Source organism: Diplotaxodon limnothrissa, linkage group LG6 (genome assembly GCF_057381915.1).
Source record: "Diplotaxodon limnothrissa isolate DT_005_m linkage group LG6, D_limnothrissa_male_GT1.1, whole genome shotgun sequence".
Classification (NCBI taxonomy): Eukaryota; Metazoa; Chordata; class Actinopteri; order Cichliformes; family Cichlidae; genus Diplotaxodon; species Diplotaxodon limnothrissa.
The window spans coordinates 44,196,002-44,208,895 of record NC_140601.1 but is presented as its reverse complement, the minus strand read 5'-3'; the positions used below and the strand labels follow the sequence as shown (position 1 = coordinate 44,208,895).

Genomic DNA, 12,894 nt, shown 5'->3' with positions numbered 1-12,894 from the left:
GGACCAAAAAGCTCTCCAGAGAGTGATCCGTACAGCAGAACGCTGCTGCAGGATTGCTCTCCCCCCGCTTCAGGACACCTACACCAGGAGATGCCGGACTAGAGCAGATACTGAAGGACCCGTCCCATCCTGGCAACAAACTGTTCCAACTTCTGCAATCTGGTAGAAGGTTCCGCATCTTCCGGGCAAGGACAGAGAGACTCAAGAGGAGCTTCTATCCCCAAGCCATCCGTGCCCTAAACACACACACCCGCCCTCTCACATCATCTATAATTGACTGAGACAGGACTCTTCCAGACACCAAACCAAGGCACAATGTACATTTCAATTCCTTTAATTTTAAATATGTTTATATTGTCTATCCTGTAAAATAGTCAGATGTCTATTCATATTAATGTACAGAATTCACCTGCTTGCTGCTACTACTGCACATTCACCCAGTGTATATACTATATATATCCCCCCCAATTTTTTTGCACATGTCGAGGAGCGTGTCAGGCTACATTTCACTGTGTGTTATACTTGTATAACTATGCATGTGACAAATAAAGAACCTTGAACCTTGAATTTAGGATAGCCGCAGGTTTTGAGTGCTTCCTTTACATGTGTGTGTTCCTTCTTTTTTCCTTCAGGCTTAGAGGGAACATGTTCTGCCCGGTGGTGTAGGGTCCTAATTACTCCAAGTTTGTGTTTCAGAGGGTGATGGGAGTCAAAGAGGAGGTACTGGTCCGTGTGTGTGGGCTTCCGGTAAACTTGCCGTTCTCTTCAATGTGCACAGCGCAGTCCAGGAAAGGCAAACAGTCGTCCTTTGTGTCTTCCTGGTGAACTTTTTTATCCACAGCGTTAATGTGCGCAGTGAAGGATTCCACTTCTTGTAGGGCTGTGCGATATGACCAAAATCTCATATCCCGATAAAAAACATCTATCGTCCTATAACGATATAAATCACAAAAAAATTTATATTTTCTGTAAATTCTGTGAATCTCGGGTAGGTGAAGTGTTTCCAGCTGGGCGTCGTGTAGCTGGAGTCGAGTGTTTTAACCGATGCATGAAACTATACATTTTTAGACATAAGTTGTAACGGCGCCGTTTTCTTTGTGAGTATTTATTACACGGCGTGCTGCGGGGAAAAGCCTGTTCTAACGTTTGAGTCTAAGCTTTATTTTTTAGCACCTAACGGCTCTTTTTTTGCTTCTCATCCGTCAATAATACTTTTTCACGTGATTCTGTTTATTTTAAAAAAGTCTCAACAGGATCTTGAGCTTTATTGTGAAAGGTTTATGTGGAAAATAAACAAGCGGACATGCAATGGTTTTACCGTCGTTGTTGCTAACGACAACCCATAAAACCAGGCGCTTTGGGTGCCTTGAAAAGCGCTATATAAATCCAATCCATTATTATTATTATTACTACATCAAAGGACACCATGGTTTCATCTGGATCCAGGGTAAGTTTCTGGACCTTGTCGGTGAAGTCGGTGGAGTTCTTGATGTGGTGTGGGGTGTTCCCCACGAGAGGTGCTAGGATGGTAGCAAGGTGTTTCGAGATGTTATAAGTAGCTGAGTTTATGCTCCTGACTATGGGTCTGAGTGGGACAGCTTCCTTGTGGAGCTTAGGAAGTCCGTAAATGCAGGGTATGGCATCCCCTGGGTAAAGGCGGTGATACAGGAGGCGGTCAATAATTTTGTCCTTTTCAAAGTCTTGAAGGCAAGCTATAACTTTCTTTTTGTAGCTGCTTGTGGGGTCTCGCTTTAGGGCTTCGTAGGTATTGTTGTCCCCGAGGAGAGTAGGGATCTTTGTATGGTAATCTGTAGTGTTTAGGACCACGGTGCATCTTCCCTTATCAGCTGGTAAAACAGTGATGTTGTGGTCTTTGCTCAGGGAAGCGACGGCCTTCTTTTCCTGTATTGTGAGGTTGGATGGAGGGACTTTGGCACTGGAGAGGGTGGCTGAGACTTTCATCCTGATTTGCTCTGCTTCTGTCTGTGATCATTTATTAGTCCGTATGGCAGATTCTGTGGCTGTGATGAGGTCCACTATGGGCAACTGTTGTGGAGAAATGGCAAGATTGAGTCCTTTGGCTAATACTCTCTTTTCAGGTTCAGTGAGAATCCACATTCTTGATTTTAATAAACACTTGATTTTTTAAACACTTCGTATGATGACTAACTGCTCCTGACATGTTGGAGATGTTTGCTCTTTATACAGTAAAGTTACAGCAGGATACAAATAACATCAGGCTGATCCTGCCACGATTTGTTCCCCGGTTCAAATCACAGACTAACAGGATCCCACAGCTGTTTATGTTTTTGAACACATTTTGCACAGAGAGGCATTTTTTGAAACATGTATTGATGCAATGTTGAACATTATTACACAGGAAGAAAAACAACTACAGTAAAATAATCACACCGTGACGCCTCTGCCTTTCTAATGGAGGGACAGTAACTGCGTGTAAAACCTGCAGACAGTCAGATTAACAGTATTTTGTCTCTATCATTCTGCAGTTCATCTCATGTAAACAATAACGTGGCCACAGCGTGACGTGAATAAAGGCACATACCTTTGATGTTGTGTGACCAACTCTGTATTCCTCGTCCACACGGAAACACAAAAAAGAAGTTTTAAAAAATCTCAGTTTTCGGTGATTCGAAACGCCGTTTACGTGGACGAAACAGCTGCGTGTTCAAAAGTACCCGTGTAGGTGCGGACGCAGCATAAAAGAGTTAGTCGTTTATTTTCTTACTACCTGTGATTTATTGCAGGTTACTTGTATTTGCTTAATTGTTCACTAAATGTTTGATGGATTTTTCTTGTAAAACAAAGGGGGGCCAGCAAAAAAAGTTTGGGAACCACTGAAATAGTTCAGATTATCTAAACCCTTAAATATTTTAGGCACGGTGGTTAGCACTGTTGCCGCACAGCAAGAAGGTCCTGAGTTCAATTCCAACATCAGGCCGGGGTCTTTCTGTGTGGAGTTTGCATGTTCTCCCCGTGTTTGCGTGGGTTCCCTCCGGGTACTCCGGCTTCCTCCCACCGTCCAAAGACATGCAGCTTGTGGGGATAGGTTAATTGGATAATCCAAATTGCCACTAGGAGTGAATGTGAGTGTGAATGGTTGTTTGTCCCTGTGTGTTGGCCCTGCGACAGACTGGCGACCTGTCCAGGGTGTACCCTGCCTCTCGCCCTATGACAGCTGGGATAGGCTCCAGCGCCCCCCGCGACCCTGAAAAAGGATAAGCGGAAGCGAATGGATGGATGGAATATTTTATTGTCTCGTTTTATTTTCGCTCAAAAACAAAGTGTACTTTATGTAAACAAGGTCTGGTGGCCCTAAAATGTCAAATGTTGGGTAAATTTTGTGTTAATGTCTTCAGTCAAACTGTAACGCTGAACTGATTGACAATTTATACTAATTTAAAACACGCTAAAATGAAGTGGGGACATTTTTGTCCCCTGAAGACCACAGCTGTGTGGAAACCGGGAGGACAAAACCAAGTCTCAGGTGTTCCTGTGTACCTGGCATCCTGTAGAAGAGCCGCTCCCCGGCACCGTCATTGGTCTGCAGGAAGCGGCTGTCGACCGACCAGTCCAGGTGGGTGATGAAGGAGGCGGAGCGGCTGCACTCGCCTACCTTCTTGTAGCGCTGTGCGACGGCATACACGTCCACCATCCCGTCATTGGACCCGACCGCCAGGAAAGAACCATCCGGAGAAAACTTCAGCTCGTGGATCACTTCCTTCCTGTCCTTGATGTGCACAACCTCTGTCATGTCCCTGCACAAACACACGCATTAGCAGGCCTCACTAACCGGAGCACGGATGGTAAACCACCATCTTAGCCTTTTAACCCCGCCCATTTCTAAGAACCACAGCAACACACGCCAATTATGTTTAACCTGCTTAAAGACCGCTGTCACATAGCAGGAAGTGGTCTTTATCACAAAGAGCACCCGATCGTGATCAGTGGGGTCCATTACCTGTGACCGTTACCGCAGAGATTTAGGAAGCGCGAGGCCGCCAACAGTTTTCCACGTCAGCATTTGTTAACGCAGACGTCAGCTTCCCTGAGCTCGCTGGTCACAGATCGGCTTTAAGCTCCTGTTTAATTTGAGGCGATAACACACCTGTACATAATCTTATCGACAGGTAAGAGGGTCACCTGACACGCAGCACCGTAAACGAGCCATCCTTCATGCCCAGAGCGAGCTGAGAACCGTCATTGTTGAAAGAAACGCCTCGAACGGACTCCTCCATGTTGCAGCGAGCCAGCAGAGTGTGGTCAGGAAGGCTCCAGAGCCTGAGACACAGGTGAGCAACAGGTTAGGAGGACACCAGGTGAGCGGGAGGGCGTGAGCGGTCTGCGGTGCAGTTGGACCGACCTCACGGAGCGGTCGTCACTCCCGGTGACGGCGACGGGCTGTTTGGGGTGCACGTCCAGCGCCCACAGCTCGCCCTCGCTGTGACCCTGCATCAGTAGAACTGGTTTGTCCCGGTCTCGGACCATCACCTCGAAGATTTCACTGTCCTGAGTCCCGGCCAGGATGCGGTCGGCCTTCCAGCACACGCTACGGATCGACAGACCTGAGACAGGAAACAGGAAACTCTGGGACGGGGGCCACCAATCACAGAACTCACATTTAACAAACACATTGCTGCGTCTCAGATCGACTACTGTAACACAAAAATCCATCAGTACGCTTCAACGTGTCGAGAGCTCTGCTGCCCGTGTTGTCACGAGGACATCACAGCACGCCTGTCCTGAAGCAGCTTCACTGCTCCCGGTCAAATCTGCCATTCATTTTAAATACTCCTCCATACATGTAAGGCATACATCTCTTTCTGTTCCTTCCTCTCGTCTCGACCCTGGAATTCCCCCTCGACATCACCCCACCTATTTAAGACCGCCTACTCCATATAAATCATCCATGATCTTTTTATCTGCTACGCTTATTATTGTGTACAGTTCACGTTTTTATGCCTGTTTTATTTGCTGTACCTGTGTGCTTGGGTGTTTTAAAGGCGCTTTTAAATAACATGTACTATTATTATTATTATTAATAATAAATGTGATCACATGTGATTTGGGAATCCGGCGTCTCTGCCAGAGCCAGGTGAGCAGCAGGTAAGACTCAGCCTGCTGTAGATTCACTTTCTGTGAAGCACTGACGACTTTTTTGCCGCTGTGGTTGATCAAATACAAAACCAAAGCAGAGGCGACCCTGAGCAGGTGGACCCCGGTGTGACCCCTGAGTGACCCCGGTGTGACAGAGGGGACCAGATCAGACCTTTGTAGCCCTGCTCCGCCTCCCTCAGGTCGATCTTTGTGATGGGTTTGAAGTCCACATCCCACAGTCTGATGCAGCCGTCTCGCCCTCCGGTGGCGAATCCTTCCTCACAGGCGTGCATGCTGAAGATCCCCGCCTGCAGAAGAACAACACATTTCCCATCAGCCCCTTCCCAGCACAGGTGCAGCTGTGGGTTAATCACCTGCTCGGGTTAGGTCGGCCATGTTTGATCCTCGCGTTACCTGGAGGAGAAAGCGTTTCCATCAGGGTGGATGCTGCTCTCGAGCTCCACCTGTTTTACAGGTAAAGCTGTGTGTGTGTGTGTGTGTACCCCGTGTGCAGCCTGTACGGTCCTCATCAGCGTGAGTCCTCGCCACACGTAAACGTCCCCGTTCAGAGCGCCGGAGTACGTGAGCTCGTCTTTGGCCGCAGAGACGCACAGGATGGTCTGCAGGTCGCCCGTTTTCCCAAAAATCCCTCGCTTCGGAGTCAGAGCGTTGCCACACAGAGTCCAAAACTACGCACACAGGAAACAGAGAGGGCGCAGATTAGCACAGGAAGTGGTGCCAGCCATGCTGGCGTGCTGAGTAGGTTATCGACGGCGAGCAGTAGAAGGACCATTTCAACCCCATACAGGACCGTGCAAAAGTCTTGAGCCCCCACACTTCTTTATCTGTCGCAGGAAAATAAGAATCAGTTTTTACAACTCAAACAAGCTGTGACCCTGAATCCTCCCTTAGTGACGCTGCAACAGGTGCAGGCTGCTGTTATTCCCATGATGCACTGGGTGTTTCGTCTTCACTCACTATGTGTTACAGACCTCTCTGCACTGAATCATACCTGTTATTAATCTGTCTCTCTTCCACAGCATGTCTTTGTCCTGTCTTCCTTCTCTCACCCACCTGTGAGTCAACATCTGAACATTACCTGATGCTGCACAGAGTGAGGAGCAGCTCAAGAGTTTTGCACAGCTCTGTACGTGACAGAGGTGTGAGGTCGAAATCATCACCGGGTTTAAACGTCTCCTGTACTTTTCAGCCGCACATCGTCCGCTGCAGGCGGGATGATGTGCGGCTGATCCCAGCACCCACAGCTGCCTGTGAACCCCTCCGTCATGTGACCACCCAGGTGCTGCCCCACCTTGATGTGCTTGACTCCGCAGCTGACCAGCCGGCCGGCCTGGAACGGATCCCAGCACACGTCGAAGATCTGTGGGAAAAGCGAGAGCGGCGTTACTCCTCAGGTATGCCTGCAGGTAAACGCGTGTGCGCCGGCACGTACTCTGTCCGAGTGTCCGGTGGCCGTGGCGAGGACACGTCCTCTTCTCCAGTCCCAGACGCACACCGTGTTCTTGGCATCCAGGCCAACTGAGGCCAGTCGCTATGGCAACAGAAACAAAGAGGGAACGTGATTGGACGATACCTTTACGATGAAACGTAAAGATGACCCACTCGCCTTCGCCTCACTTCCTGTCACATCTCCTGCTCTGGCCGCGCGCATTCACACTAAACGTAGAGCTCCTACTGACGAGCTCAGTGTTCGCAGTAATCTCTCAACACTGGGTCAGTGTGATGTCACAGAGAGGCGCCAAAAGCCCCGCCCACTTGCTTGTGTCTGTTGATGAGGTGCAGCCAATGACAGGAAAGTTATCTTACAGCAGGAGGAGCTAAAGCAGCGGGTGTCAGACACAGGAGGATTATTCTGAAGCGCGACTCATACAAAGCTGCTGTAAAACTGCTGCTGCTGATAAAGTTTCAATTCAAAATCAAAGATTTTATTTTTTAAATTGTTAAAACTTTAATCTGAGACGGGTGGTTAGAGTGTCGGTAACATCGTTACCTGTCCATCAGCATCGAAGGCGAGACAGGCCACTCCGTGGGTGTGCACGTCCCGCAGGATGGACACCGTCTGCATGGCGTACGTGTCCCAGATACAGATGTACGGGTCCTTCCCCACCTGACCTGTCGCCACCTGGATCTTATCAGGATGCATGGCCAGACTGAGAAAGGAAGAAGAAGAAGTCAGCAGTTCTGACACCGATCACAGCGACCGACGGCTGAGCTCGACTTCCTGTCTCCACACTGTGACCTCATCACTAGGGCTGACCTGGCAGCTGCTGATGAAGCTTTTAATCGTTCAGCGGCCACCCGGCCATCTGTGAAGGGGGGCGGACACGCAGCAGCACACACGTGTGTTCACCAACACGCCTCAGGGCTGGTGGAAGTAAGCACTTAATGCTGGTTTTTGTGATGGTTACAGACATGCAGTGGCTTTCTGTTTTTAAAGGTCCTCCAATCAGAGAGTCCCATTAAAACAGCTGAACTGGGCGTGAGCGCCCCCTGTCTGCAGAGCATCACAAACACTGAAGGAAACCTAAAAACAGACAGATTCCAAAGGAAGTTCTGAACTGTGTTAAAGCTGAAACAAAATGCTGAGCAGGAGGAAGTCAGGACGAATTTAAGCACACGGGTTTGACGTGTCGCTCCAGATCCAGTGAACACTGACAAAGTGCTGCAGGGCACGTAAACACAACAGCTGACACAACAGTTTTCTCCTGGACTCTGGAGATATTAAAGTTTCCACACTCACACGATGGCACTACCTGCAGCTTTGCCGTGGACTGTGGCAGATTCTCTTTTGTAAATTAACTGCACAGACCATCAAACATCTGTCAGCCCACGAGCAGACCCACATAATCCTCCGTTATATCACCAAGAATGAGCAAAATTCACAAAACAAGTTTCAGTTTGCGTCAGTCACGCCTAAAACCTGAGACCAGAAACCGTCTCTCAGGTGTTCACGGAGCTCACATATCAGCTCCTTTTCTATATATAAATTGGGCCAGAGGAGTCGCCCCCTGCTGGATGTTCGAGAGAATGCCATTCTAAGTATTTACGTCCAATTTCCATCCTCAGACTAGCTTCAGAAACCCTTTCCAGCTCCTCCAGAGGTACACCAAGATGTTCCCAAACCAGCCGAGATGCCGGGGATCTGCCACGGGGCCTCCAGGTGACACACCTCCCCAGGAGGGTCCAGGTCAGACTCCTCTCTACTCTGAGCTCTACCTGAAACACCGAACCCTCACAGCATCTCTGAGCCTGCGCCTAGACACCTTCAGAGGGAGCTTGTGGTCACAGGTGAGCAGAAGTACGTAGATCTAGCAGTAAACAGATCGCTTCACTTTCAATTCATCTGTCGACCTCCTGCTCCACCCTGCCCTCACTGTTAACATACTCTGGGAAACCTAAACTCCTCCTCCAGCCGATGACCAGGACCTCTGTGAGCAGGAGGTCAAGTGAGGGAGAACCGAAACGAGGTCCAGAAACCATCGAAGCCAAAGTCCTTCATCATCTGTATCCGCTTACAAATTCTGTCATCTCTGACAGAAATGAGACCAGAATCGTGAGGTGAACCCAACAGGCCCGATACCCCGCACTCCTGAAGCGCCCCTTATAGGACACCCTGCAGAATGCGGTCAAATCAGCTGGACAAACTGCTCAAGAAGTAAAGAGCTGTTCTGCAACCTGAGTGAGAACCACACCGGTCTTCTGAATCCGAGGTTCTAACTGAACATTCTCTGGACGTTGAATCCAGCGGCTGATGGACCGACCTTTAAATCCTAAAACCCGCCTGCATGGCGTCAGAGTTCACCAGCACCGTCACAGGGTTCCTCCTCACCTGATAATGTCATCGTTGTGTCCCAGGTAGAACTTCTGTGTGTGCTCTCTGGTGTTGAAGACCACGCCCACCCCGGCCACGAAATACACCACATCTTTCCCAGCTGTGTAGTACAGGTTGTTTCGGCACTGGTGGCCCCGGTACCCGTGGATCCACTCCAGCCTCAGCTGGCAGCGCGGCGCTGTTTTATCTGACATGTCTGCTCAAACCCACAAACTCAAACATCCACAGAAAAACCGTCTCAGAGAAATGTATCTGCTGGAGCCGCTAATGTTGCCAGGAACTGCCGTCCATCCCTGTAGTCTCTTTGCCTACACTTCCCATGATTCCAGAGGCAGCTTTGGCACCGCTCACTAATGTGTCAGCAGGAAGGTTGTAAGGGTCTTCTTCTGCGCTTTTCACAGTAAAAATCCCGAGTGGAGTCAGCGCCGGGGCCAGAAACCTCTGACCGACACCTGAACACACCTGCTCACCTGAAGACTTGCTCAGGTGGATTTTATGATGATGGAAACCGGAACGACTGTGAATAAACTGAGTGCTGCTGAGATAAAATCAATGTTTGCTAAATTCAGACGACCTGAGACAAAATCACAGAATTTCAAAATCATAAAGACCAAATTCAGCTGATGAAAATTTAACAGTGAGTTTATGTGTTTTAACTAAATAAAAGGCGGCGGTCTAAACCCTGACGTTTCCAGCTTCCATGTCCGACCTCAGAGACACTCCCGGAAATGTAACTTCGAGCTGTTTGTGGGCGTTTTAATTCCGACCCGCAGCAGACAGACCGGACCGGGTCACCGTTAGCGGCTCCTCCCGGCCTCCGTCCGTCAGGCGCAGATTTAAATCACAGAAAATCCTCCGCCGTCTGCGCCGATCCGCAGATTACTGCGCACATCTACCCGCGACCGTCCACACCCGCCCGCACCGGCGCTCCTGCTCGGGCACCGGTCACCAGCAGCCCTAAAACCGTGAAAAACCGCGACCCGAGAACGGAGCGCTAACGGGACCGCCGAAAGCATCAAGCCGGAAACCGTGAAACCCCGTGCTTCCCGCGGTCACCTTCAAAATAAAAGCACCAGATACATAGCATCGCATTTATCGTTCATTCATCGCAGGATTGGCGCAAACACGAGCTCTTCTCTCCGTTTGTGACTAAGAGACACAAAAATAACGTCTGAGAGGTCATGACGTCACACATATGCTTCAGCTTCTTATCTCACGATGAGGCTTACATCTCTTTTAAAAGCCTTTCATTTATTTACGCCCTCATTCACTTCACCTTTAGTATAGCTTAAATATGTAATGTGTCTTTGTGACGTTTACAGTCAGACGTCATCAGATGCTGAGAGGAAGTCAGACTAATCTGAAAGCGTTTTTCCAGCTCAGCAAAAATAAAAGGAAGCTAGTTTCTCCTGACGGCCTTCATGTGGTTCAATACACGCAATGACCCAACAGCAACCAGTCCTCCAACCAGCAGCTCCCAGACTATGGACAACCTTGTCTGGTCTGAGGTCACCTGGAGGTCACCACCTGAAACTTGGTCAGCAGCGTGCGCATGCAGCCGATGTGCATCTGCAGGTGCGAGTCCAATCACGTGACTGCAGCTCATGCAGGAGTCTGGTTCAGATTCTGCAGCAGTTCTGCAGCCCTCGACAGGGAGGCGTGCACACATCAGCACCTTTTAAAAAAAATCTCAGTTTCATCCAGTTATGAATTTGACATGTTTATTCACAACATAAAGACTTTTATTTTTTAGTCTTTTATTTCTGAAAAAACCTTTACCTGCACAGACATCTAAATGTTTGTAGGAAAACACAGCTGTACTCTAAAGTCAGTGTGAACCAGCACTCACAGGTGTGCTGAGGATTAAGGTCCGCAGTTTTCTGCACGCAGGCGCAGTGAGTAGTGACCTGCTCTTCCCCGTTTTTCTCCGTGATGAACAAACACCTCTGAGCTCTCTGCACGCTTAATCCGATTTTTTTTTCCACAATCCTCCGTTTTCTTTTGAAGGTCACAGCTTCCGGTTTCCCTCGCGGACACCTCCGCGAGCTTCCCGCCTCTGAGCAGGTACGGTCTGATTCAGCGTACAGCCGCAGTGCATGCTGGGGGTTGTAGTGTTTTTAACGAGCAGCTCACTGCATCCATGCCACGTTAGGCGAGATTTACCTGAACCCTCCAATGAGCGTCATCACTGGGCAGGAACTATATCTGTAACTCACCTGTTTGCTCTAACACCTGCAGGCCACAACCAATGAAAACTTCAGTGGACCTGGAGATTTAAAAAGGGACCGCCCCCAGCATTAAACCAGGGACCAGCCTCCCCCCCCCCCCCCCCCCCCCCACACACACACACACACACACCACAGAGGCAGACACATGCAGACACAGATGGGGAAGGGGGGGCCTCGGGTTTGTGCGGGTTTCTAACTGAGCACGTGCAAAGACAACAGGAAGCTACTGAGTAAAGGTTAAAAGCTTTAATGACATCACACATATGTGACAGAGAGCTGTAAGTCTACAGGTGCAGGTTCATACATGAGAAGCTGTAATGATCGAAGGTCGGCTAAATATCGGCGAGCGTCTTCATTCCTATTGGTGCAGCTCTGATTGTGCAGGACGACGGCGGGGCTTCCATACATGTTCGCTACGATAGATCTACAGTGACGGGGCAGCACGGGTATCAAAGAGCAGAAATCAGCGTGGTGCGAAGAGCCGATGACGAGCAAGCAACCTTCACCAGTCTAGACCTCGCTCCCGTCGGCGGGACGGCGAGCTCCCTCCGCCCTCGCCGACACCACCTGACCAGAGATACAAAAGGAGGAAGTCGCAGTTTCGCGCTCAGGTCGGAGCCTGATGAAGCATGCAGGTGGACGTTTCTAAATCACCACCTCCTTGAAGGCGATTGGGCTGTCTGACAAAAACAACATGGCTGCAGAGAAACGAAAACAGAAATTATTGGAATGAAATGCACTGTTGGTCCAATTTCTCCGCGGCAGGAAACGGCGTCTGTGACGAGGAAACGACAAAAAATAGAAAAATAACAAATTTCAGAGAATAAAAAACAAACAATAACAGAACATTAGCGTGTGGTCCCTGATGATGTCATCAAAGAAAGAGCGAGATGCAGTGATGATGTCACGGCCGGTAATGCACACGGCGACAGCGGCCTCATTCGCCAACGATGACGCGGCGTTACATCAGGCACTCCGACTCGCCGCCAAATGACCGACACGCGAACAAAAATGCAGAACGCACAAAAACGAGGCGACGGCGGGCTTTGGCGAAACGCTCCTTTGCTCCTCGTCTCCACCGCCTCAGTCTCTGGGATTGGCCGATTTTAAAGGTGAACCATTCAGCGGGGAGGACTGAGGCTCGCCAGCCTCAGAGAGGCGGCGGTTTCACCCGCTCCAAGTCGATCTTCAGGAAGCTGGCGGCGCTCTGAGGCGGCCTCCAGTTCTCCCCGGCTGATGGCGGCCCATGAGAAATGAGGCGCCTGTAAATGTGGCGATGGGTGCGTCAGAGCACCTGGGCGGTTTCGCCAAAGCGTCTCGCTGCCGTGCTCTACTGCTTCTTCTTGCTGAACAGGCTGAAGCGCTTCTCCTTGTCTTTGTCTTTGTCCTTCTCGCGCTTTCCGGGGCTCGACTCGGTGGTGAGCGTGACGGTGGCCGGCAGCGTGTGAGCACGCCCGGAGGCAGGCGTGCCAGGGCTGCTGCCCTGGATGTCAGAGCGGTCTGCGGCGCCGGCGTTCAGGATGGCCTGGATCCAGGTACTCATCTCCTCCTGCGGAGGCACGTAAGCAGTTAAGCAGGAACGCCACACAGGCGAGCGCTTCCACAAATCTGAGCAAAAATCAAACTCACCTCGTCTTTGGCTTGGAACAGGTATTCGTTTCCATCGGTGATTCTGAAAGAGCGAGAGGAAGACAGGCG

At 49.9% G+C, this 12,894-nt stretch overlaps 2 protein-coding genes across 8 annotated transcripts in view; both read right to left on the bottom strand.

The window, feature by feature from the left end:
- The window catches only part of eml6 (EMAP like 6), a 39,806-nt gene extending 30,644 nt beyond the window's left edge, over positions 1-9,162 (bottom strand). For 4 of the 6 annotated variants that reach the window (XM_085356507.1, XM_085356510.1, XM_085356508.1 and 1 more), the window contains exons 1-9: positions 8,966-9,162; positions 7,127-7,286; positions 6,569-6,667; positions 6,428-6,496; positions 5,619-5,804; positions 5,288-5,423; positions 4,382-4,583; positions 4,162-4,299; positions 3,520-3,776 (exon numbers count right to left, since the gene is read on the bottom strand). In XM_085356507.1, coding sequence (XP_085212633.1) covers positions 3,520-3,776; positions 4,162-4,299; positions 4,382-4,583; positions 5,288-5,423; positions 5,619-5,804; positions 6,428-6,496; positions 6,569-6,667; positions 7,127-7,286; positions 8,966-9,162 — 1,444 coding nt within the window. Of the gene's footprint in view, positions 1-3,495; positions 3,777-4,161; positions 4,300-4,381; positions 4,584-5,257; positions 5,424-5,618; positions 5,805-6,427; positions 6,497-6,568; positions 6,668-7,126; positions 7,287-8,965 lie in introns of all 6 variants that reach the window. The other 2 variants (XM_085356504.1, XM_085356506.1) reach the window with 2 other exon arrangements.
- A 2,325-nt stretch (positions 9,163-11,487) lies between these two features.
- Positions 11,488-12,894, bottom strand: part of sptbn1 (spectrin, beta, non-erythrocytic 1) — a 35,363-nt gene continuing 33,956 nt past the window's right edge. For both annotated transcript variants that reach the window (XM_085355334.1, XM_085355335.1), the window contains 2 exons: positions 12,826-12,868; positions 11,488-12,745 (listed from right to left, as the gene is read on the bottom strand). In XM_085355334.1, the coding sequence (XP_085211460.1) occupies positions 12,527-12,745; positions 12,826-12,868 (262 nt within the window). In that variant the 3' untranslated portion in view covers positions 11,488-12,526. The remainder of the gene's footprint in view (positions 12,746-12,825; positions 12,869-12,894) is intronic.